This window comes from Dipteris shenzhenensis, chromosome 23, assembly GCF_047967505.1.
Source record: "Dipteris shenzhenensis isolate YYH24624 ecotype China chromosome 23, Dip_SZ_1.0, whole genome shotgun sequence".
NCBI lineage: Eukaryota > Viridiplantae > Streptophyta > Polypodiopsida > Gleicheniales > Dipteridaceae > Dipteris > Dipteris shenzhenensis.
In genome coordinates, this window is record NC_141618.1 from 34,606,233 (window position 1) to 34,632,348 (window position 26,116).

At 42.8% G+C, this 26,116-nt stretch overlaps 1 protein-coding gene across 1 annotated transcript in view; it reads right to left on the reverse strand.

The window, feature by feature from the left end:
• Positions 1-23,237, reverse strand: part of LOC147887301 (acetyl-coenzyme A synthetase, chloroplastic/glyoxysomal-like) — a 91,609-nt gene extending 68,372 nt beyond the window's left edge. The window contains exons 1-10 of the mRNA XM_087394367.1: positions 22,923-23,237; positions 21,927-22,076; positions 21,632-21,787; positions 21,278-21,400; positions 18,257-18,428; positions 17,998-18,080; positions 17,709-17,810; positions 8,504-8,592; positions 8,189-8,279; positions 7,868-7,981 (exon numbers count right to left, since the gene is read on the reverse strand). Of these exons, the coding sequence (XP_087250493.1) occupies positions 7,868-7,981; positions 8,189-8,279; positions 8,504-8,592; positions 17,709-17,810; positions 17,998-18,080; positions 18,257-18,428; positions 21,278-21,400; positions 21,632-21,787; positions 21,927-22,076; positions 22,923-23,123 (1,281 nt within the window). The 5' untranslated portion in view covers positions 23,124-23,237. The remainder of the gene's footprint in view (positions 1-7,867; positions 7,982-8,188; positions 8,280-8,503; positions 8,593-17,708; positions 17,811-17,997; positions 18,081-18,256; positions 18,429-21,277; positions 21,401-21,631; positions 21,788-21,926; positions 22,077-22,922) is intronic.
• Between the last annotated feature and the right edge of the window lie 2,879 nt (positions 23,238-26,116).

Here is a 26,116-nt window from a genome sequence, read left to right on the forward strand (position 1 = left end):
TGCCACTAGATGTGGAAATATCAGTTTAAAAATTTTTGGTTGAAGAAGGATATGAGCCTGCAGACAGTTACAGGGAGAGATTACTGGCACTGCAAGTGATGCAGTTAGACAAAGATTTGGATTTTAAGCATTATGCCCGAGTGCAAATGCGGAGGCAAGAGTTGGAAATCAAGAAAAAAGAAATTGAAGATGGAGACTTAGTTCTCAGATATAATAGCAAACTGGATAGTACATTTCATATTGCTTTTCAAACCAAATGGGAAGGTCCATACAAAGTGGAGAAAAATTTTGAAAATGGAACTTATCAATTGACCGATTTAGATGGTAAGAAACATAAGAAGAGAGTCAATGGTGTCCCGTTAAAGAAATACTTTACGCGGTTGATGATAGCACTGAAAGAGGAGGATCATGATGATAATGAGCTATGGCAGAACTGGTGGAAGTCAGTGCAAAGTGAAGAAGGAGGAAATTTGGATCTTTCATCTCTTTTCGGCTCACTGCTGGACATGAACGTCATAGCAGAAGAAAGGGGTTGCTAGAGATGTGTGGATAAAAATGTAAATATGCTTCTCACATATTGCATGCTGATGGGTAGGTGCATAGCTATGTACATAGCTAGTTGGTGGTGGCTTTGAGCTATGGATACTCTCATAAAAGATTCTACACTGATGTAGATATTTTCTTGAGAAGGTAGATACTTCACGGAGACTTATGGGAAATGATGAGTTGAAGTGTGGGTGCACTAGTTCACTCCAGAGTTTTGTGGTATCCATATCACTTGTTGGTTTCGGGATGACATGTGCCCCTCATTGCCATCCATTGTTGTCTGATGATGTTTTCCCGCATGGGTTGTTTTATGTGTTGTTATCGTGGGCATTTATGCATTGAATGCTTTGTATGAAGCTTGTATGAAGAGGTGGTGCCTAAGATCTAGAAATTGGGATTACTTGTCTAGGCCTAAGTTTTGTGAAGAGATGGGAGAGTGGTAAAAGTGCCTATGATGACGTGGCTGGAATCTAGAAGAGCATGCAAGGTGGCTACGTGATTGGAATCTTGCATGTTCTGGATCGTGAGAGCTGGCGGGTATCGGAGGATGGCGGCTTGCAAGAAGAGTCTGGACTTCACGTGGAGCTAGGGGATCTTGGAGGAGAAAGGAGTCAAGGGGTGGCCGGTGTGGAAGTCTTGGGGGCTGGTTGGAGCGTCACTTCGGGGAAGCTGTGTTGCTGTGGATCTTCATGTGAAAGGGAAGAGAAGGAGGCTGTGGGCTGGGAGGACGGTGGGTGACGAGGGACGGGGGCTCTTGCTGGAGGTGTTGGAGAGAGGTTACTTGATAGACGACTGTGTATGGAGGCGGGGAGACCTTGGATGAGAAGGGTGTGTGCATCAGGTCCAAAAGAGAAGAGTCTTGCTGGAGGTGACCGGTGACGGAAGCCGGGAGTTCGTGAGCTTTGAGTGCTCTGTGAGAAGGAGGAGTTATGGCGCAGCTACGCTCTCAGACTATAGGAGACATGAGCCCCGTGAACTCCGTGATCACGGGAAGCCTGCTCAGTTAGCTATCTTCATGCTAACGAAGAAGGAGGAGTACATATGCGCTACTGAGAAGGTCGATTGACACTATTATGCAGACTTGGAGAAGATGGTGACACGGGTGATACGCGAGCTCAGACACGTGGCTGTGAGGAGACGGGTTGCCCAGTGAGAGGAGGAACGCTGTGACGCAGTATTCAGCGTATGAGCACAGAGAAGGACTGCAATACTAACATGAGGGAGAGGGCCGTTGCTACCATATAGGCTGAGTGCTCCGTGAGCAGGAGAGGAACCGAGAGCCATGATTGTCATGCAAGGAAGAGGCTGGCGGGTGTGAGCAAGGCGAGCAATGATTGCTAGCTAAGATAGTGTGAAAGGAGTCAGGCAAGAAATCTAAGGCTGGGAGCTTGGTTGAAGGAATGAGTTGCTTGCTGGTCATAGCTAGCACCTTGTGACTTATATGTGCATAGTCTGAGGTGCAGTTCTAAAGCAAATTGTGGAAAAGATAGATGGCTCCTTTTAAGAAAGTCTCGTTGATGAGCATGTGTTAGCATTGGCTAGATCCCACATACTCACGGTGTTCTGGTGTTGACTTCTTTCACAAGATATCGTTTATTGGTCACGCTGAGAAGGTAGATGGTGTATTGCTCTTGCATTGAGCTTGTGGTAATTCTCGAAAGCAATGGTTTGCTGACAGAAGATGTTTGAGTTCCTATGAGCAGTCTTGTGTGAGACTAGAAGGGCTGAAAAGACAGATAACCTTGGTGAAATTAGAGAAATGTTTTTGGTGTTTGAGATGAGCCACAAGGTGGAGGCTATTATTATATCATGACATGTGCAGTATGAAGTAATATTCAATGAAGTTATGGTGGAGTGATGGGTTCTTATTCTACATAAAGGTAGCTGCAGGATTGGAGTTTCCCAGGAGCCAGTGGCCAAGAGATCTATTTTATGAGATAGATATGATACCAGAATATGAATTTTTCTGAGATTAGAGTGTAAATATTATATCAGAGTGATTTGAGTGTGGTGTTTGATTCTATAGATATTTTTGTGGAAGGAGATAGAGTGATACCAGTAGAGGATGTTACAGGAGGAAATGAAAGAAACAAAAAATGTATTTTTGTATAGAGGTAGAATCACAGTATGATACAGTGTGCTTCAACTGGAACTTTCAGTTTGAAGAAATCCTCAACTTTGAAGCACAAGGTGTGTGGCACCTATTGTTGTATGTAAATGATGAAGAGTGGCAAGGTGTTGTGTTACCAGCAATGGAAGATCTCCCAGAAGAAATTCTCTGGATGAGTCTTTGTACAGATGTTGAGTTTGATGAGTGAAAAGAAACTGTATATTCATGTACTTGATCTTGGAATTGGGTCTATCTGTGGTTTGGTAATGATGTACACGTAGAAATTTTATGCTCTGAGAGGATTAATCTGCCATTGCCACCAGTAGGACCTCTTTTGGATGATGTGTTTTTCTTTGAACTTGTCCGGGATGAAGACCTCCAGGGTTGAGGGAGTATATGGTATCTGGTGTTTGGGGAAGGGGCGAGCATATGAAAGAGATTGCAGTATTTATAAAGGCAGTATAGTGCTCTATCTTTTTTGCAATCAGCGGCTGGTGGGAGTGGACGGAGATGGGCTGAAGGCAGGAGCCATTGCCAATCGAGGTGGGTGAGGCCGACGAGAACACTAAAAGGTTCCTTCCACACTAAGCTGCCCAGGAGAGGAGGAGGAGGAAGGTGAGCTGAGGAGGAGGAGGAGGAGGGGCTGAGGAGGAAAGGGAGGAGGGGGAGGATGAGGAGGAGGGAGGAGGCGGAGAAGGGGTAGGCAGAGAGGAGGGAGGAGGAGTAGAGGGGGAAGGGTGGAGGGGCTGAGGTGAGGGTAGAAGAGGCGGGGCGGGGGGGGGGGGGGGGGGGTAGAGTAGGCAGGGAAAGGGCTGAGACGGGGGGAGGGAGGGAAGAGGCAGGGGTAGAGGAGGCGGGGGAGAGGGCTGAGGCGAGGAGTAGGGAGTGGGGCTGAGAGGGAGGAGAGGTAGGGGAGTGGCTGAGAGGGAGGAGGCGGGGTAGGGAGGGAAGGGCTGAGGTGGGGGATAGGGGAGGCGGGGTAGGGAGTGGCTGGGAGGGAGGCAGCCGGAGGAGAGGGAGGGGAGGTAGGGAGGGAGACGGGCTGAGAGGGCGGAGAGGGAGGGGCTGAGAGGGAGGAGCAGCAAGGGAGAAGGAGGGGGCTGAGAGAGAGGTGAGGCTAGGCTGAGAGGAGGGAGGGGCAGTCATGTGGGGAGGAGCAGCAGCTCACCAAGGGATTTGGATTGAATTATGCACTTCTAAAATGAAGGTGCACTTTAAGGTGTACTGATCTTCAAAGTGGCTATAATCAGGTCCAAATTGTACATGAAGACATTCATAACAGCACATTCCAAACAACTTTTGGACTTATGAATGCTTAGTAATGCCTTTTGGCCTTACTAATTCCCCATCTACTTTTAATAAGCCAATAGAACAACTATTTAGAGACCATCAAGAATTCTATGACATTCTTTTTTTTCTCCCCCTCATGAAATACATGTCTATTAAGTATGAGAGAAATATCCAAGAGACGAAACCTAAGATAGAAATACATCACATAAAGCATGGTGGTAGAACACCACTCATGAGGTCTAAAGTCATGAAAAACTACATAAGAACTAGGACCATGGCTGGAAATGCCACATCAAAAGCTTGTGAAGGTCTCAAAGAAGAAAGAACAGCCTCTCCACTCTCTGAGAAAAATCGTCCTCCTAGTCGAAGTAGACCAAGAAGACCCGTGCAAACTAGATCAATGATTAAGAAAAATGAGCGGCTATGAGCAACATGCACCTCCTACAAAGATGATCAAAGGCAGGTACCTTGCTTGGTTTGGTGGGGATTTGCAGCTCAGTATCCTCGGTTTTGATTGTCATGGTCTTGGAACTTTGATCATGCAATACCTTGGCACTTTTCAACCATTGTCCATCCAACAGTAATAGATAGACATTCATTGCCATTGAAATGACAATCAAACTCACTATATAATACATCCTTCCAATTATGATAAAACCAAATCTGAGCACATGCAACTTTTTTTTCTGCCCAAAAAAAAATCAATCTGAGCACACACCTTTAGGTTACATTGGGATTTGATTTGCCATACGCACTTAGAATGGAGAAGGCTTCAATTTTTTGAGCTTCAACTACTTGACCACAGCCTCTGAGATAATACTAACTCTTGAGCCATCATCCATGATCACACTGGATACACCCCGCTTCTTAATTTTGATAGTGATGACTAGAACTTTCTCATCCACTACTGGTGTATCAATAATTGGAATGGTAACAAGGGAATCCATGACCGTGGGGTGATTGTTGCTTGGTTTTGAGCTGCTACTACAAAAGGAATTCACAACAGTAAGGAGCAAGTTGCAATAACTATTCTTATTCTCACATTTTGACACTTGCCTCTTGCTCTCAGCACTTCTGACTTAGGTTCAACAAATATGGACAAAAGGTCTTGGAAATGTTGTTAAATTATCTGCATGTTCGGATTTCCTCCTTTTCCCTCTTCTTCTGGTCAGTTTGAAAGTCTCTCCTGTGGGTCTGCCAAATTTTCCAGCCCACGAGTCCCTATAGCATATTTTTGTTTCATTTAACCTGATCCGTTCTTGCCTCCTAGGATCTCTTTTGCCATGGATGAGCTCTTCTTGAGCTCTGATATCACCCTGTCTTGCTAGCTGTTCAAGAATAGCAATGGTACTTTGAATGTGATCAAATTTTCTGGCCCTGATTTTGGTTCTGAGTTTTCCTGGCATCTTTCAGGAGCTGTTGGGTACTTTCAACTGTAATCTGCATGAATCTGCTGCTGGTCTAGCTTCTACAAAAGTACTTCTCCAAATTAAAGTGACCTGAGACTAAACACTCTTTATTTGGAGCAGCTTTTTTTACCTAACCCAAAGTCACACTTCATGTAAACAGGCTTGTGATTTGACAAAGTTAGTGAGAGAAAATATGCTAAGTAAAACTACTTGTCTTATTGATCAAATCTTATGGAAGATAAATTCTATCAAGCCTTGCTTCTCTTCTATTGTGTCTAGTTTGGCTGTTAATCCAAGTGAAATCCTCTAGGCTGATTGAGTCCACCAACAGAGACATTTTCCCAGGCATGACCCTAAAGACAATCCTTTGCAACCACCTGTCAGCCCTTTCTTCAAATCAATATTGAAGTCTCCTAAAATAAAGGCATTTCCCCCAAACCAGAGAGAGAGTCCCATGTAAGAATTCTACTTTGGGCCCTAGTGGGGGCATAAACAGAGACACTGGAATATTGCACTCCTTTTAAATGGAAAATTGCACTCCTTTCAAATAACATTGAAAAGATGGATGTTGATATTCTTGAATTACTCCCTCTTTGAATTGAGAGAGAACATCAATAGCAGTTCCTCCTCTTCCTTCCTCATGTTTAGTGTAAAAAGAAATTCCTCTCCTGTTAACTGACCTCAATCTAGTCTCAAACATTTGATTATTGACTTTAACCTTCTATAAGGCCAAAAAGTGGGTGAAAGAGCTTTGGCTTTGAGTCGATAAGATAGCTCCTCTTCTCTATTTGGGTCTGTCAATCCCCCACACATTTATGGTCAGAAGAGATATTATTAATTTAACCATTGGATTGAGGCTTTTCATCTGAGATGCTGTCTCCTTGAGCTGGGAGATCCTCCTCTTGTTTTGCAAAATGGCTAGAGCTTTCCCTTGCACAGAGAAACCCTTCTCTCTTGGAGTTATTGAGGGAGATCTTGTTCTGACTCATCCTTCTCAAGGGCTTCAGTGACCATGGCATCATCCTAATTAATCTCCTCTTCAAAGTCGTTTGACCAACTAGGTTTGACTTCATTGTCATCCATGCTATCCTGATTTTTTTGAATCCACTCTTCCGTTTCCTTGTTTGTAAAGGCATCAAATCTGTTCTTGGAAACAAAGGATACCTCCTCTTTCTTGCTTTCCTCATTCTGAGGAGGTGACTGCTCTATATAGTCATTAGGTTTAGTCCCTTTAGGGATCTGGGAACAAGAGGGTTCTTGGGAGTGGTGTCAGCCGGGGGCTTAGCCTTGCCCTTCCTCTGAGGGCAATTTTTGAACATGTGGTTAGACTCTCCGGAAGTACCTCACGCTTCCCTTGGGCCAACGGGGACCGGACCAATGTGATCTTGCCTTGACGTTGGCGGTCCGGCTTGAAGAGAAACCTGCTTAGACAAAGGCCTTCTCCAACCAAGAAGAATCACCACTTCTGCCAAGGAAACTAATGGGGAAGATTCTTATACATTGAATTTTGCTCTTTAAAAACCTTGCCACTTCCGTTGAATGTCACCAAGGTGTCAGGCAAGTCCTCTACCAAATCCAATTGAGCACAAACCTGGGGGTTACCTCTGGAGTTAATGAATTGCTCTTGTTCCATACCAAGCATCTCACCCAGCCCACTACAGAGGTTAGTAGCCAGATTGCACAAGGACGAAGGGAGGTCAGGTAGCTCTATCCATATGGGTGTCTTGTGGATCGTTGATTATCAAGTGAAAACTCAGCGGACCAGCACTCAAGATAGAGTGGCTGGTTTCTAATTGTCCAGAGGCCTTGTTGGCGGGAATTGATAGCCATCTCCGGTTTCTCAAGTATTGTGGTCATATTTAATAGAATTTGACTTTTTATACGCAGGGAAAAAAAAGGCGGCAAGCAGAAGATGAACTGGGTGGCCTAAGTGGTGCACATCTACGTAGACATGTCTAGAACGCCGTGTGCTCCATAAAGGATGCAAGGGCAGGAGAGAGGTTTTAGAACAGCTAAGCATCATGAGCATTTTGTAAGGCTTGCCTGCAGAAACCGTAAGTATTCACAGATTGAGGTTAGTGGCTGTATGGTTCCCTTAACCTTTACTGGCTCCTAGGGGCTGCTCCAAGGTTTCATCTCACGAAGCATCCAGCAAGGGGCTCATCGGCACAGGACCCTTGTGTATAGGTTCCCTTGTGATTCATCTCTTCAAGCTTAAAACGAAAGTTTATTTTGTTGCCACCAAAGATTAACCATAAAGTCTTCAATCATAAATTTGTGACATTAGGGAAAATAAATCTGATTAATGAAAGATAAGAAAATGTAATCCATACCGTATTCATCCTGATAGCCTGCATTTCTCAAAGAAACAATTTCAATTCAAAGTCTTTCCATAGAAAACTGAAAACGTAATGACATCTGAGATCATTGCCCAATGACTTGTGAAAAGAGCTTCATCAACACCTCGATGAGGATGGACGTCTGGCTCTTTCAAAACATGAAGAATGTATACCTTATTACCACGTGCCTCTAATGTGCGAATTGCCGTTGGTGAAGTGTATAAAATAGTTATTTTATACTTATCCACTATCTGCCAGAACCTTCCAGCATGCGGCCATGTTGGAACCTGCATTAAACAGCAATTGAGCACTTCTTTTAATCTCCTGACTGCACAATCGCTTGCAGGAAAAAGGTTCAAAACAAATCCCAAGCAATTATCAAATATTGAGCCAAACAACGGAAACTTCTAATAATCAGTTAGGCAAGGAAGAGTCCACGGACAAAAATTCCGAGATAGAAAGCCTTTTTATCACCAAATGAATCAAGAAAATACCCCTTCATAGATAACACAAGTTGCACAATTTAACAACGGTCCATAAGTCACATAAGTGTGACCTGTAATCCATCCACAATCTGCAGTACACCTGCAGAATTTTCAAGGGGTTTGTAAGTCTTTGTAACAATATTTCATCCATCAAAATTATTATTGAACAATATCTCAAAGTAAGAACGTACGAGTGATCCAGAAAATAACATACTCTCTATCAATCGGAAAAGTAATCTAGTGCAAATAATAAGGAACATATAGTAACCCGCAGCACATTGGATATAGAAAACTGGAAAGCAAAATTTGCATGATGCACAGTACCAGAATATATCGCCCGGTCTATGATCAAATACATATTCGAAGGTGGTAGCGGCAAATACCATGTAGCCTCCAACAGTATGCACCACTCCCTGCATATATATATATATATATAATTTTTTTAATTGAGCTATCCTTCTAAAACAAGCATTGACACTAATGTTCCAGGAGGTGAAATAGGTTATCATTGATACATGCAATAAAAAGATTGCATGTAGCCTAGTCTGAACTAGAAGGGTGACATATGATAAAGATTAGCAGCAGTAATTGTTTTTGAGTTGTTGTGGTTGATCTATACTAAAAGAAATACGTCATTGGAAGAATTTAAATTTCTTTCTATCTCCTTATATAAAGTCCTGTTTATAAGATGAGGATGGAAGATTCACGGACTAAATGCCCAACACTCAAGCTCACCGGTTACCCCAACTAGTACAGAAGAGAACCAGATTTGTGCTCTAGGATCATAACAGCCAAGTCTTGTGTGCTTATCAGAGATTTCCTCTTTAACCTTCGCAAACTACCTAAAGAGATGACTTGAGATCATAAATAGATCCTCCTTGTGCTATTACACAAATGATGTCAAGATTCTAGGCATCTCAGGCTTCTTCCTTGTAGATGCCTTACAGGAGGCAACCCCCGCGCAGCAAAAGCAAAAACATAGAAACCGTATAACAGCTGTGTGGCCATAAGAGTAGTGTGTCCATTATGCAGGATACTAGTTTTCCTTATTGTAATTTTTAATCTCTGAATGATTTTAAAAACGTACCGCCTAGGCAAATACTGCATGTACACCTTAGGCGAACTATGCATGTACAAAATATAATGCCTATAGACAACATAACCGAAATCCAAGGCACAATGGTAAAAACAACACATTTTCTATTTATTGTTGTGCTACGTATTTCATTCGTGGGTAGAGGGAGAAAGAAAGAAAGAAAGTCTATTAACGTCCATTAGAGATCAAAAGGTCTATGGGCAGCAAGAAACCCTCTCGTACATAATCTGCTTTAGGGAGGGCACATGGCAGCTCCCAAGGAGTGCAAAAAGCCACCCACATTATTTAGAATACCTACATGATAGTCTGGAAGAGTAAATAGCAATACATCAGTTTAAGACTGAGAGTCTTTGGTTTTGATTTGAACTCTCTAATTAGTGCTACGCCTTCACAGTAAACTGCCCATTTTCCATCCTTTCTGGCAGCCCTGACTTTAGCTAATTCAGTTGCCTTAATCTTAAGTTGAGCTTGTGTAAGCTCCTCTGCTATCCATACTTTGGTGCCTTTCAACTTGAGGTACAGCTTCTGCTGACGGGCAGTACGGTACTGGTTGCCTGCTGACGGGCTGTACGGACGGGGGGAGAGGTACGGACGACGGGATTGTACGGTACTGGTTGCCTGCTCACGGGATGTACGGATGGGGGGTACAGACGACAAAAGGTACGGAGGTACGGATGGGGTACGGATGAGGAACAGAGGTACGGACGGGGAAAGATGGGGAAAGAGACAAGATACAAGACGGAGAGAGAGAGAGAGAGAGAGAGAGAGAGAGAGAGAGAGAGAGAAATAGAGAGAGAGAGAGAGAGAGAGAGAGAGAGAGAGAGAGAGATGATACAATATGATTGTATTAAAGTACGCGCAAGGCCCTTCAGGATAGGTGAGAGCAAATGTTGTCGCATCTGGAAGCTTACGGAATCCCCCATCTACCTCTAGACTCCATGGCAAAGTGGGGTTACATCTTTACACATTAAAATACCTGTTTGCCCAAACTTTACATATTTCCCCCTAGCTGCGGACTAAGCAGCACATACTTAGCAGTTGCATGAGCTCAACCTCACCCATCAACGTGTATAAAAAACAAAAGGTGCGAATTTGCCATCCATTGTAAAAGAACTTATCTAGAGAATCAAGGCCCCACTAGCCCCCACATGCATGCTGCCTGCCATGAACGATAGTAGAAACATCAAGATCCAAACAAAAACACTACCAACAAAATGCCGCCAGGTAGTGCATCAATCCATGCCACACAATGCCTTCCCTAACATGGCCAAGGCATAGGCCAAAGATCACTGCCAAACCAAAAGAAGACATGATAGGGAATCCCTAAACAAGAGTCTTCTGTGCTATCCCAATACCGACACTATATTGTGATAAACTTATATCTACATGACTATGCATAGCATCATCCAAGTCATCACACTCACCCCCATGCCAAGACACCACATAATTGTATTGATCATTAGCCATCACAATTGTACAATGAGGCTAGCTCATCTCCACATAAGTCAAAACCTTGAGATCACCTCCACAAACATAGCTTCCTTGGTCTCACCCAGCCCATGATCTATAACTAAAGACCCTCAAGAGGCTCTACTACCTCATCTCTAGACACATCACCTAAATCATCAACGAAATCCAGGAGCAAATGAGCATCCTCCCCATCTGAAAAATGCCCATAGAAAAGACCTAAAAGGCACCCACCTCAGGCATATCATCACACTAGCTGTTATGCATCATGCCCCCAATGAGAGCTTTACTCTCACTCACATCCTTTGTCAGAGCATCTAAGATTTCGACGTCTTCGTCCTCTTGGACACCAACCATCTCCTCTACTTCCTCACATACAGTCGCATCATCAACCTCCTTTTCCTCCTCCACTCGAGATGAAGGCTACATAGCATCAACACAATCTGCCACTAGAAAAGCAGGTTTGTGCATCCTGATCTTTCCTGCCATACCACAATACTTAGCCACATTCCATAACTTCCATTCTTTCTTTCTAGCAAAGTACATCGTTTCATTAAAAGACACCTTTTCACTCTTCAAAACATAAAATACCTTCAAAACTATGGTAACAATGCATTGACAAAGCACTTTACCTTGCACTGTTAAGCCACCATCATCCCAAATAGAAAGTGCATCCAAATACTTTGCCAACGATTCCCTGAACCTCATTGCCACCTGAAAAACATGCTCCCTTCTAACTGTTTCAGATCCCAATCTGCTGCAGAATAGCCGAAGGAGACTCTTGTGGCTTAAATGGTAAAGGAAGGCACCACACAAGGCATCCCAACTGCACATCACTATCAAAGGCAAAGATCTGTACCAAATAATTGCATGGCCCTCGAGAAAGTAACCCAAGATATCAACCCACTCTCCCTTTGACCATATATACAAGATACATGTACGTATTGTCAATGTTTCTCACATAGTGGAAGCATAAACCTTCATTAATGGCATGGAAATGCAATGCCACCAACTGGTGTGTGTATAGATGAAATGGAACAACTCAAGAATGGCAAGGGGGGCCCAATTTATATGGGTATCCCTGGTAGACATTGACCAACCGGCCCACTGGGAACCAGTCGATTGCCTGACCAGATCTGTCAAGTTGATCCGAGCTGGTCACGTCGGTTGACCCGACCTTGGACAAGGACACAAGCTGGCCTTTTACTGTCCACTGCCTAGTCTCCTATTCTGTGGCCTGTACCAGGCCCTAAACCCACCTATACCAGGACTTATAACACTACCACTAACCTTGTAGAAAACACAATGAAAAAAGGACACCTCTCTCTGGTCAGGAACACCCACATAAATTCTGACACCCTCTCTGCAGCTCATATTGTGCAAAAGTCTAAAGAAGAAAGATGTTGAAGATGCAACCATGGGCCCTCCAGTACTGCGAATACTAGAATCACCTCAGAGAGAGCACCTGACAACCTGGTCCCTCGAAACAGAAAGCCATCATGAACAGCAATGAGATCTGCTTGGCTTTTGAATTCACACAGCAGTGTGCACTGAAGTCCAAGTAAAGAATGATGAGGTGTAGAACAAGCCACACCTAATATTCCCTACTGGTGGAGGTGAACACATCACGTCTAGTACCCATAGTCTCTACAGACTAAACGAAGTAATGAACTTTGAACACATCTAATTCATAGTTCCAGCTCCAAAGCTTACCTTACTTGTTGCCAGATTTCATTTTTGTAGGAGCCGCAATCAGCCCGCTCTCCTACCTACAAGCCCTCTTTGGCTGTAGCACGTCTAGGGACCCATTCCTTATTGCTAGAAAGCTGGTACAGTTTGATTTTCCGATGCAGGAGCTACGCTCGGATCACCTGACCTGTCATCTTGTGCTTGTGTCGTGTCCTTGTCTTTAGATTTGCCTTTGTCCTTAGACTAACAATTCTTTTTCAGGTGACCTCTTTTCTCACAGGCACAGCACCGGCTCTGACCTTTATTCTGCAATGTTCGAAAGTGCTTGATCACCACCTTGAGACACCCAAGATAAGGGAGAAGAGGTCATGAAAATCCAACGCAATGCTCAAGAAACCATATCAAACTCTTGTGGAAGTTTTGTGACGATAAGTGCAGCCAACTGAGCAAAGGACAAGGCAGCACCCATTGCCAATAGCTGGTCATGGCTAACCTTGGCCTTCATTAAAAATGGATGCATAGAGGTATAGAGCTGACCTTGCAACATGTTAGCCTACATAGAAAAATTCTGGGCATAGAGATCCTACAACTTGGACCACACTTCATAAGCACGTTTGAGGTTTGCACGACTCGGGTCCACATCAGCGCCAAGCGGGCCTTAGAATCACGGTCCTCCCAATCCTCCAATTCCTCAAGGAAAGCTTCCTCCTGATCATTAGTCCAAGGCTTCATGCTCATAGGACGTTCACCTTCTCATGGCCCTGAATGATTTCCCAAACACCCTTGGATGAACCAAATCTGCATGTTTAGCCTCCAATGAGCATAGTTTGAACTGTCGAGTTTGTCACCTTTTTCATACATGGGAGTGCCATGGATCCACTCCAAGCACTCACACACTTGTACTGAAATTCATATGAATAACCCTTATAAAGGGAGGGTCGGTGGGAAAGAAGAAGGCACAGGTTGGTGGATGGGGATGTAAGAAGAAAAAAGAGGCTACCATGATGCCTTCTACACAAAATTCCAAGTCCCTTGCTATCCTTGCCTGCACCAGCCTTCTCTAGATAGTCGCCTGCATCCCAGACTAGCCATGTCCTCAGATCACCTTCATATCGCCCTTTTCAATTCCTTTACCGGATCAGACTTTACAAGATCTTGTGCTCTGATGTTACATGCCCAGGCACCACACTATCAAGACACGAACGATGGTTTCATCCATGCGCAATGCAATAAGGATGGTGGGATATGGATGGTGACAATATCTCGAATGGCTGATACCAGCAGAAAATCCTGAACTATTCACGCTTGCCAAATGCTCTCCGGGTCCAAGGAGCTACACGACTTGTTGCTTTGATACTATGTCAATGTTGCACGCATAGTGGAAGCATAAACTTGAGAGAATAATTGAGAGAGAGAAAGAGAGAGGTTGACACAAGTTCGGGTAAGAAAACTTCGTTAATAGCCTGGAAATGCAGTGCCAGCAATGTGTGTGTGTGTGTGGATGAAATGGAACAGCTCAAGAGTGGCAAGGGCCCCAGACCAGATTTGGTCAGGTTGACCCGACCTGGTCAAGTTGGTTGACCCAACCCTAGTCAGGGTACAAGCTGGGATTCTACTGATCACTGTTTGGCCCGGTTATTGGCCCATTCTGTGGCCTATACCAGGCCCTAACCCAACCTATACCGGGCCTGCTAATACTGCCACTAACCCTGTAGAAAACACAGTGAAAAAAGGACCGATTAACTACACCTCTCCCACTTCCAGGACCCGCGGACCAAGTCTCTCCTTTTTTATTCTTTGGTCCGCCTAGCAGGCATGTACGGTAGCCCTTGGTGGGGAGTCGACCTTTCAGACACGGAGTGGTGGGCTCGAGTCGGAGCGCCTACAGATACTGATGTTTGCTCGGATGATCCGCAGCAAACCACTGGTACCACACCAGATCATTCTAGCAGAGTTCGGCGCCTCACCCCTACAGCTTGATGCGGCTTTTCAGGCTATCACCTATCTCCACAGAGTCAGGGATTTCAGCTCCTCCGCCGACGGTCGCCTCCGCCTACCTTGGCTAGCCCTATCCTCCTCTATGGCCTTATCCGTTGATGGGGACCAGCGATGCTGGTATAGTCGTCTTTCCAGTTGGTTCACCCGACTGGGCCTCGACTTAGACCGGTTGCCTCCTTTTCAGTACAACCTCGATGCTCCACCATCTCCCCTCTCCCCCACTGACCAGGAGGTCAACCGGCTCATTCGAGCGGATCTGCTCCAGCTCCACACCTGGCGGACATGGTTTCTTCACTCCGAGCTTCCTGTGAAGCTCGACTTCTACCGCCGACACTGCCTCCAGATTTCACAGGAGGGCTTCATCACACCTCCGGGTTACACACAGCTTCATCTACCACATGCGCTCCGGATCTCCCTCGGTCAGTTTAGGGTCTCGTCACACCGATTACGGATCGAGAGCGGACGCGCAGAGGGTATCCCACGAGAGGACCGCCTTTGCCCACTTTGCGACTTGCAGGAGATCGAGTCAGAGGAGCACTTTGCTTTTAGATGTCCTATCTATTATGCCATTCGAGGCCGGTACCACTGCCTCTTCCGCGACAGATTCAGCTCCCTCCCACACATGCTACAATTCCCGGATCAGCAATGCCTAGCCGCTTTCTTACATGAGATGACTCGCCACCGAGATACCTCTCTCCGAGCACGGCGACACGAGTAGCACACACAGCGTGAGGACACCCAACGGCCTATCACTGATTTCTTCTAGTCACAGGATACCTCTCCTCAGTCTAGCCGACGACGCGGACGTGAGCGAGAGCCAGAGCCACGACAGCTGCGCCAGCGGACAGACTCACACATCCGGGTCCATGACATCTCGTCTCTGCTCTCTGCCCACCCCACCGGGGTTACCGTTGCCCTCATCCACAGGGCCACCCGCCGCCCCCGATGACCGAGCTCGACTAGACCGCGTGACGTCAGAGGCCAATCATTTATTGCAAGGTTTTTTCCGACCTCCCATTTGACGGCCCCTCTATGATTGGTCTCTGACGATCACCACCTGCACATATATACTGTATCTCCCCCCTCTGCCCCATTTTTGGTGCCCCCCCCTTCTTTTTTGTATCATCTGGAGGTAGACACATATTTTTTGTATCAGGACTAGACACACCGTCCTTCATAACCTCTTTTTTGTAGAAACGGTTGGCTGGCCCGTTTTGAGACCGCCACCGTTATGCTCATTGTATCAGTTATCTTTAGTCTCATAGACCTTCACGGTCTCCCGAAGACTTTAATAAACTTTCTTTCTTTCTTTCTTTCTCTGGGCGGGCGCATCCACATAGCAGCCCTCAATCTCCACACATGAGATGCACTAAATTCTGACACGTCCATGTGGGCTTAGCATCATTGGCTGCCCACAAACTAATACAAGATGGACATAAGTCTGCTGCCCATGTCGCAGCCAGATTGTTTCCCATATTGCAGCTTCATGCCTGCCCTCTCTTTCCCATCCCATGCTGTATCTCAACCTCCCCTGCGTCCGGCTCATAGGTGGGTAGGTGATTCCTAGATTTCAACAGAGAGGTCCAGTTTCTAGGTTATGACACCATTGTGATCTAGGCACCGACCATAAGAGATTTCCTATTTTGATGATTGGAGGTGCACGGAGCCTCTTGCTAAATGGCTTGACCAGATGGAAAGAGATAATAGATCCTGCCTAGCAAGTGTTCAGGATTTCATTATTACAGCTTGTGGCATTGCCCAATGGCACAGGAGATTTAAAGGCACAAATTAACAATTTTCTGACATCCGCAATGAAAACGCCAAGTTTTCACTTGGGATTTGTTGCCTAGCTCACAAAGGGAGTACGAGTTTTTTGGTTTGAGACAAATGCATGCTCCCCAGCTAGGGTGGTTGGGGACCCAACGGTGCACCAAGAGATTCTACAGGTCATTCCAATCCCCTTGCAGAGTCTATCCCTAAGCGAAATGCCTCTTCCTTCCTTTCCAAAAACTGATGATATGAGTTTCACAACGGTCATCTATATATGGGTTGCTAGGTGAAGCCTTGTGATGGGAGGAGCAAACTCGACCTACAGCCATCTGAGTGAAGGTGTGGCTGGACATCATTTATTCCGCACTCAATTTGGGAATAGGGTGGCAAAGGTTCCAGGAAAACTTATAAAAGGCATGAACATTTTTGCAAGGCCGGCCTGGGAGGTACTTTTACCTCCACAGGGATCAAGGATTCTTTTGATTACACAGTCCACTACATTGGCAATTAGTGCTTGGTCATGGTCTACCATGGATAGAGAGCCGGAACCCTCAGAAGTAAGCTGCAAACAGCTAGTCTCTCCTTATTGTCAACACCTTTGTAGATAGCTGATGCTTCTTTGAGTCATTTCAAATACATTCCTTCCTTTGTTTCATAACAGGTATTTTAGCTTCAAGACTCTGAAAAGCTTGACAAAAGCGAACACTCATATACGAATATGCAAGAAGGTCTTCCCTCCATGTTTTTTAAAATCCATATTATTGTCTGTCTTATACACTCATTTTCTTCCCTTGCAAGAATGGATTGCATAAAATCAACTCCAAAATCCATAGATGTACAAAGATCTAGATGCAAGGTGTACGGAACCTTGCCTCAAGGCCACCTCTGACCAATTGATTGAAGAGGCTGTCCGAAATCGACCCAGCTCATAAATTTGGGAATATGATAACAAGGTGTTGCAGAAGATTACCAAGTACATGATGAGGCATTGCAGATCAGAAAACGTGAACAAAGGCCAATATTGTAGCCCTTTGAGTATTTACATCTCAACTACAATGTCTCAACATTAACCTTGCTCCAAATGGCCAAAATAAATCCAATCAATACTCCCAATTTCAAAGATTAAATTTGAAGTATCCTTGACCAAAAGAGATGTTGTATGGCTATACAAGGGAAAATGCATGGTGTAGGGGGCTAGTGTGATCACTTCTTTGGATATTCTCCAAGAATACTTTCAACTGGTAGTTTCCCTCCCAAACAAACATCATGTGGTTGCTGAGAAATTTCCAACGTATCCCTCATATGTTGTCCTCTCCTAGAGTGGATCCAAGAAGTATTGGTTTGTTTTTTTATGCATGGTACTAAATTAAGGAAACTGTAGGATAAAGGCTTTAAGTTATGCAATGGACTAATTCTTATCAGGAGGTCTGAAATAATTTCTATCATATGCAACAAAGCTTCATTTTCTTGGAAGAACTGTATAATCAAGAAATAATCACAGCTCGATACCTTTGGCTTTCCTGTAGAACCACTTGTATACAACATAAAAAGTGGCTCCTCTGCCTCCATCCATTCTATTGGAGCCTGAAGACTCATTGGACGGATTGAATCCTGAAAACGGTCAAAAGGTATTAACATTGTGTATGCTTATATCAAATCGTTTGATTTCAAGCCACCTCAAACTTTATCTTCTGAATTAAAAGTCTGGCAAACTACTAGCCACCATCAAGAATAAAATTTGACACCTTATTTATATGGATGTGTATGGACACACACAAAAATTGCATAACAGAACCACCTGCCACCAAAAATCTCGGCCCATTTTGCAATAAATGTTCTCCCGTGAAGCAACTTGATGATTGTCAAAGACTAAGCAGGTGTCTGATTAAATAATCATATTTTTATATCAGCCAATCATTCCTTATAAAACCATGCAAACATAAAACCAAAGATGTTAGTGCAAATTCTGAATACACTGCAGGATAATTCATGTATATGATATCCTTACTGCAATTAAGATGTGCCTCAAAAAATTATGAAATTTGCACAAAGCTTACCTAAGTTAAAGGTCTCACGATCCGCACATAACTGGAGGGCTTCATCAACTATTTTCTTGAGATGAATAAGCTTGTTCCCACGCCTATATATGGAACAAGTCAGTACCATTTTTGGCTGGCTGTCAAGTATACGCCCTGCCAGTGACTCGGCAGAGAATCCACCAAAAACGACCTGTCCAATATGTGTCCAAGATTTTTTTTGAAAAGTGTTGATACATGCAAAATCTTCAAGTAATAACATTTATCAAGACAGAACATCCTTATCAGGATGCTCTGAACATATCTAAAAGTATGTATAACTGTTAAAACTTAAAAAATACAACTAAACATGGCAAACGGGCAAAAGCATTATCCTTGGCCCACCAATTTAAAAAGTTCTGAACGTTGTGGGATGGCTTTATCAACCAGATGACATGAGAAAGATCCATCTTAACAAGACAATGTGATGCTACATTGTAACTTTATACACTAAAGGAGCTCCAGAGGAGTTTTTAAGTCACCTCTTATTCACTGAAGTGCATTCATGTAGTGAATGTGACAATTAATACATCATAAACTTGAGGGGACTGTAGTAAGGAATGCCATTTTCTACTAAAGGACCCTATGTCAAGCTGGTGATGACATCCAAACACATGGCTGGTTGGAACATTTGTCACGAGCTTTCCTATACCTGGCTACAGGAGCATGTATCTGCTTAACTCAAACATGTCTATGTATCATGAATAGCATCCAAGAGGAGAGACAAGAGCCCAAGTTGGGGAGCCTTTGTGTGTGTGTGTGTGTTGGGGGGGGAGGGGGAACCGGTAGAGAGCGTGGGAAGTTGTAAGTGTGCAGGCATGTGATACATATACATAGTTCAAGGGGGCGACGACTCCTCTTCCAAAAGTATAACCAACGGTCAAAGATCCCTGATGCAGGAGTCTTATCAACTATGTGTGTCATTGAACCCCAGCTCACTGCCTAGGATGAAACAACTCCATCCAAGACTTGGGACCTAATGCTTGGTGTTATTCCCCCCTCTAAGGCTCATTGGATCATTATTATGCTTGATGGGTGCAAGGTTGGCTTTCTTAATTTATACGCGCCCATGACAAGGGGGGGACATTATTTGTTTAAAGAAATTATTGTCATGGATTCTAGTGGTGGATTCATGGATTATTAGGAGTTGCTTCAACGCGGTGGAGCTGCCTTCCAATTAAAAAGGTAAAAGAGAAAGTGGCATTCACTCTCCTTAAGAAAGCCTCATGTGATAATTCATTTTTAAGACTTGATGACACCTTTCATGCTTTACACTACTCTCTCCTGTTCTCCTAGTCAAGTAGGAGACATATGAGGCCCATGCTTGGAATGACATATTTATGCTCATGACTATGTCATTCATGCTGATGACTGAGGGCTAGATAGAGGTGGTACTATATCTATTGCCCCAAGGGTCTCTGCCTTGGACAAATTTCCTATTCGTCTCACTCTTTTTGAGCCGCACGTCTCTTTACATGTTCTAGTGCCAGGATTCCAAAGACTTTAAAAGGACTTGTCCATCGACCAGCACCAGTCACCTCGGGTCAAGACAGATCATGGTGATTATCTTTGGTTATGCGAGGGCAGGCCCCTTTGCGAGGTACAATGGGATCCGGGTGATTGGTTTTGGTCGTCTAGAGTAAGGCACTCCGAGAGACATGTGGAGGTGCCTCTTGTTGTACACGGCACACAATGGTCATTGAGGCCACCAAAGAGCAACACCGAATTGGATTTTGGTCACGTCTAGATTAGCCAACAGCCGCGTAAGATTACATTTCTTCTGCATGGTTTCCCACGGGAGTCTACCCATTGATGGGAGGCCACCATGCCCCCCCGGCAGCCACCCTTGTTGCAAATTGGCAAGACATTTTCTACACCCTGTGCACCATATGGGAGTGCAGGACATCAAGATCTCGGACGACTGCTGAGAGGCCGGCGCATTCCTACAAGGCTTGGCCTACATGTGTCTCTTTTAAGTATCCATAGAGTAAGCATTCGCTGATAGTCCCCAACCCTAGTTATTGGCCCCTGTTTCAGAGATTCCCAAGGCAATGAGTGGGTTCTTTGAAAACAGCAATCCATGTGGTGCTGATCATTTCTTCCATGATCAGCACCACATGGATTGCTGATTTGTATGGTTGTTTTTTCAAAGCGTAAATATTTCTCTAGAAAAAAACAAAGAAGCAACAGCTGTTATTTATGCGCTTGCCCTCACTCAAGCATCATGTAGGGAGCTTTATGTACGTTGGTAGAGCCTCTATCCAGCACCTTAATCCATACTAGAAGAGTTCTCTGAGGTTGAATGTAGAGGCTACAAATTGGACTTTTATCTTGTTGAAGCTACCCACAGAGGATCGAATTTGCATGAAATTTGGCACAGCTGAACACCTTGTAGTCAACTTCTTGTGAGAATCTGATCTACAACACGGCTTATATCACAAGTCTGGTATGCACAGCCTGCTTCGTTAGTAGCCTAGACACACATTGAAATCCATACCCGTGAGTACTCAGGATTCCAGGAATGTGTAATGCATCTTATTTTTGCAGAGTAGGGTGTGAGCTGGTATTCCTTGGCTCCTTGCTCATATTATTGTCCATTGTTCACTTTTCAAGACCGAAACAGACTGTTAAGGGTTTGCAAGTGATATATAAAGAAAACACATCACATTACTTTGCTGCCAGAAGTTCACAGTTTCCATGCTGGACTCATACTATACGTGACAACACCTCTCACTTCACACATTTCTTGGCAGACAGCCTGAAAGCAAAAGGCCAGACTAAAAATCAAGAGCAGTTCAACAATTCGTCTGTCTGAAAGGTATTCGTATTGCACACTATGCCAGCTTTGAAATTAACCATAGAAGGAATATATAATGATTACTCTGAAAGGCTCGCTCAGACACGTCATATGATGAAAAGCACGTCAGTCAATAAATTGATACTGGAGCAAAAATAGCTTTAGCATGTTAAGGAATCTTTTACTAATAGTTTACAAAAGTGTACCGAATGTATGGCACCAATTCTGGCACATGCAAGCATGGCGCATGGCAATTCTGGAATCATTGGCATGTAGATGCATACTCTATCACCCTTCACCACATTTCTGGATCGTAAAAAGTTTGCAAGCTGTAAACACCATTAGACAATATTCTATCACGTTAGCATGTTAACATCTCTGAAAGGATACAACGTGAATTGTCTTTGTCATTAGTAAAGTACAATAACAAGTCATGTAAAGGACTGCATTCTTTGGCAAAACTTGAAAAAAAAGTTAAAAGCTGTTATGTTTGGAAATATGATTGATAATGCCAATTCAACCTTGTGCAATCTCAGAAACTGCTCTAAGTATGATCTCACCTGACAGGTAGAATTCAGCAAGTCACTATAGGTGAGGCGTGCATCATGACCAATATCATTTCCTTCCCACAAAATAGCAGGCTGATCGCCTCTCCCAGCAAGGACATGGCGATCAAGAGCATTGTAACAGACATTTGTGTAGCCACCTCGAAACCACTGGAGTAGATTTTGCATGGAGGTCACATGCATATCTTAATGAAAAATTATAGCCAAAACAACTACCTTAAAAAATAAACAATGACAAAACACAAATAACCCCAGTACTAGGCATCATAGGAAACGCTCAAAAGCTCACCTCGGCAAATATGGGCCCTTTCCTTCGATCAAAATTGAAATTACAAAGTGGTCGCTGAGTATCCCAAGCTTTCTTCCAATAAAATCCTTTAGCAATACTACTCCAGAAGGCATCTGGATCACAAATGGACTCCACATACATTTTTTCATACTGCATTCAGCCCACCCAAGAAGTCTCAACACAAAAATGCCCTGCCGTGCAGAAAATACAAAGGGAAAACTCAAGGCATTCCAGGCAACCTTGTAATCTCCTGATTGAGAAGCTGACACAATATAATAAAAATATGCTAAATGGCGTTCTTTTAAGCATAATTATATGCGCTTACACATGGGACTTTAACATAGATGGGCGCTGACTCATCAACCACCTCCAAGAATATGAGTATATTTTTCAATACGCTTTTCAATTACGTGTACAATAAACCATCGGTTGGTAAATATCTCGAAACATACTCCACCAAGGTAATTGCATTTTAAAATTTACAAGCGACTTGGCTTCTGCTGTCGAGCAATTGGGAGCGAAAATTCTGGCTACGTTCTCGGGAAAGAAATAAGGAAAATTTTGGCTACGGGAAGGTTTTAACGTTCTTGGAAGATCGGCAGATAACTATAGGACCAATTATCAAACATGAATTCCATCTTTTTGTGTCTTTCGACGACACGTAAGTGTTTCTTCCCGGGTGTCTTGTGCCGGAGAATATCTACGAAAACATTATCAGAAAGACAATCAAAGGCACGTCGATTCCATGAATAATTTTTTAAAATCTCTCTCAGTTACTCTCGTGGTGATTGGCGGTGCCTTCACCAAGCAAATTGAATATAAAAGCTGGAATGCCACTTATGGCTAAATTGAAAGAGAAACTTCGATGTTATTACATCTGGATCAATTGGGCACTTGTCTCTGTATATCGGATTCATGTCAGCTCGCATTTCGTAATCAGAGGATTTAACATGGACGTTTTTTATCCACAATTGTTAATTCAAGAATCCATGAAACCTGCTCTCTCGACGAGACGCGGGGGTCGTGGTTGAAATGTCTGGGAACGAAAACGGTGTCGTGTTGACGATGCTGAGGCGGTGCGTCCTGGCGGCACAAAGCTGGGGAGGCCGAAGCAGAATTAGATGGAGCATGAGTGTGAATGAAATGCGAGAGAGTGAGATTGAGGCGAGCCTGAGCTGTTCGATGGTGTTGCTCCATCAAATGTTACAATTGTGATGACAGAATTTGTTGATAGAACTCGAGGAGCAGGCACTGAATTTGTTTGATAGAACTCGAGGCACTGCAACAAGCAACAAGAAGATTCATCTAAGAATCTTAGAATCTTATCTAATAATTGTATCAATTTATGGTATGCTTTGAATCTATCCTTCCCTCTATCAGCCACGTCACTGGATTAGATTTGGAACTCTTTTTTGTGAATTTCCACCTGTAATCTTTACCGCCTTGAGGCTTCAATAATCTTGTATATGGCCTTTTCCTACGATACATTCTATGTTATCAGTACTACTATAAAATGCCAGCATATCTTTTCCAACGCATTAAGAAACAATGACATCTTTCAATGCGCATGGGCTCTATCTCTAATGATCTTGTATATGGTCTTTTCCTACAATATCATTGCAATTCAATATACTATTTCACTTGTAAAAATATATCTTCTATGTTACCAATTCTATTATATAATACTAGCGTATCTTTTCCAACACATGAACAAACAATGACATCTATAAATGTGGGTGGACTCAATCTCTCTTATAATCTTGTATATGGACAATATATTCCAATATCACTAGAATTGAGTATTATTTCAAGTATGAAGTTTCTACTCTCTCTCTCTCTCTCTCTCTTTGCCTATACTATTCTACTAACTATGGACTAAATCATGTCTCTCTCTCTCTCTCTCTCTCTCTCTCTCTCTTTGCCTATGCTTTTCTACTAACCATGGACGAAATCATATACAATACCCTTTCTCTATGCTTTTTGGCTTGACCTGTGTGGGAAGGGTAAAGGAAGAACAATTCCTCTCCTTCCAAAGGTAAAATATTTTATTTTTGAATTTTTAATGCTTGCCGACGTGGAAATATTTGATTGGGTTCTGCATGCATCAGGTAATTGAGGTTATTTAGGTTTTGACAGAGAAGATTGTAGAGGCGGCGTTTCTTTATGGCACTCATTGTCTTCATTACATTACTGTTGTAATTACAGGGCATGCCTCTTGAATGATAGTTTATCTTGGGAACACAAAAATTATTGTTTATTCAACTAGGCAAGAGAGGAGTTTCAAAGATACCAATTGACTTTATGGCACAATGCACTCATCCCTCGATCAATTATTTCTTATTGCATCACAAAAATTGCCTATTCAACTAATTGACTTTATGGTGTGCAATTCATTCAACCATCGAGCCATAAATTCTCATTGTATTATCCTCTTTGTCATGTAAATGTTACCTTTAGGACACTAAAAAATTATTGTCTATTCAATGCAAGAGAGGAATATCAAGCAATAGATTGACTTTAGGTTGCAATTCACTTTCACTACTTATAAGGCTTTTAGCAATTTGACTTCAGGGGCTACACTACAGGAACTAATTCCTTCCTCACCCTTCCTCGATTCTAGATGATGCTAGCAATTGCAAAAGCAAACAGGCTTGCATCAACCTTCTCCTTCCTTAAATCCCTCTGTTACCTTAATGATGCAATGACATTAGAAAATCTAGAGTGCTATAATGACTACACTCCCATGTTGAAAAAACATGAGAGAAATTGTTAGCTTCTATAAGTAATCCATACACAAGTGGGATTCCCCATTACATGATGCTATTTTCTCCAAGTGTTGAAAGAACATCAAAAGTTCCTTTATAATTTGTCAAATTTATGGAATGTTTCTTCATAATTTGTTGTTGGACAATATTGCATGTAATCTTAGCAAATTGGGCAAGCTCTTAGAATTCTTTTGCACCTATACATGAGGTGTAGGGTTGCATATATGCTTCAAAATATTTGTTTGCTCTGATAGGCTTGATGTTATTAGTAAAACAAAATGATAATGTGTGATGTCATACAACCATTTGGATGTAACTTTATTCAAAGATTCCTTGGGAAAGTAAAGTGTAAGAAATTTGCATGGACTTGCAAATGAAAGGGCTATGAATGCATAATAGGATCAATAGCAAATTGGTGTTCTTATTTGCATGCACCCGTGTAGGGACATTTAGGGTGGGTATAGGTTCATAAATGGGTGTGATCATGAGCATTGCCTTATATTCTAATGTTGGAAGTTGAAATCAAATTGAGCAGATTCGTCATGATTACTCCATGATTATAGGTTATAGTATTTATGATCCTCCTTGATTAACTTTACTTTAAAAGGAGAAATACATTAAAAGGAGACAAGGCTTAAATAAATTCATCTTTTTGATACAATGAAATAAATAAATTCTCCTTGACTAGCTTTACTAATACAAGGAGAAACACTTTAAAAGGGAGATAAGGCTTAAATAAATCCATCTTTTTGATACAATGAATTAAATAAACTTTTTGTTAAACATCTACATGATTAATATGTGAAAAGGCCAGATCGAATTAGCAGCTATGTTGATTATATCATATGATGATAAGGAGGTATATTTACCAATAATGGAGTCTATAATTACTTGCTAGATTAATGAAGGCAATAGAACCTTCCTATTGTAGTTGTCTTTTTGTGCTTTTCTTTTTTTTTTTTCATTATGCTTCAGCATTGTCACTTGTTTGAAAGTATGGGTGTAATTGTTGTTGAAGATTAGTATGGCTCACCTTTTTTTCTAGTAACAAATCAACATTTGAAGACATTTTTCTTACTTTTAGGAGATAGGAACTATTATCACAGTGGACCATGTTTAAAGTTTTGACAATGTTGACCTTGTAATTGTAACAATTAAAGTTTTTTTGGTTTCCAAAAGCCTAGGATGTGCTTGTGGGTCAATGCAGGTGACTTGTGTATTTAACTTATATTAAGTGACATGTCCGAGGTGTTTATCTAGTGTGAAAGAGGACACACGGACCTACACTCAATGCACACAACAAAGAGGATGACATAGGTCACACATAATTGGCTATACAAAATGTACACTCTATCATACGCAAAAATATGAAGATGATAATACATACTACACCTTAAGTGGGTCACCCTAACACCATAAGGACTA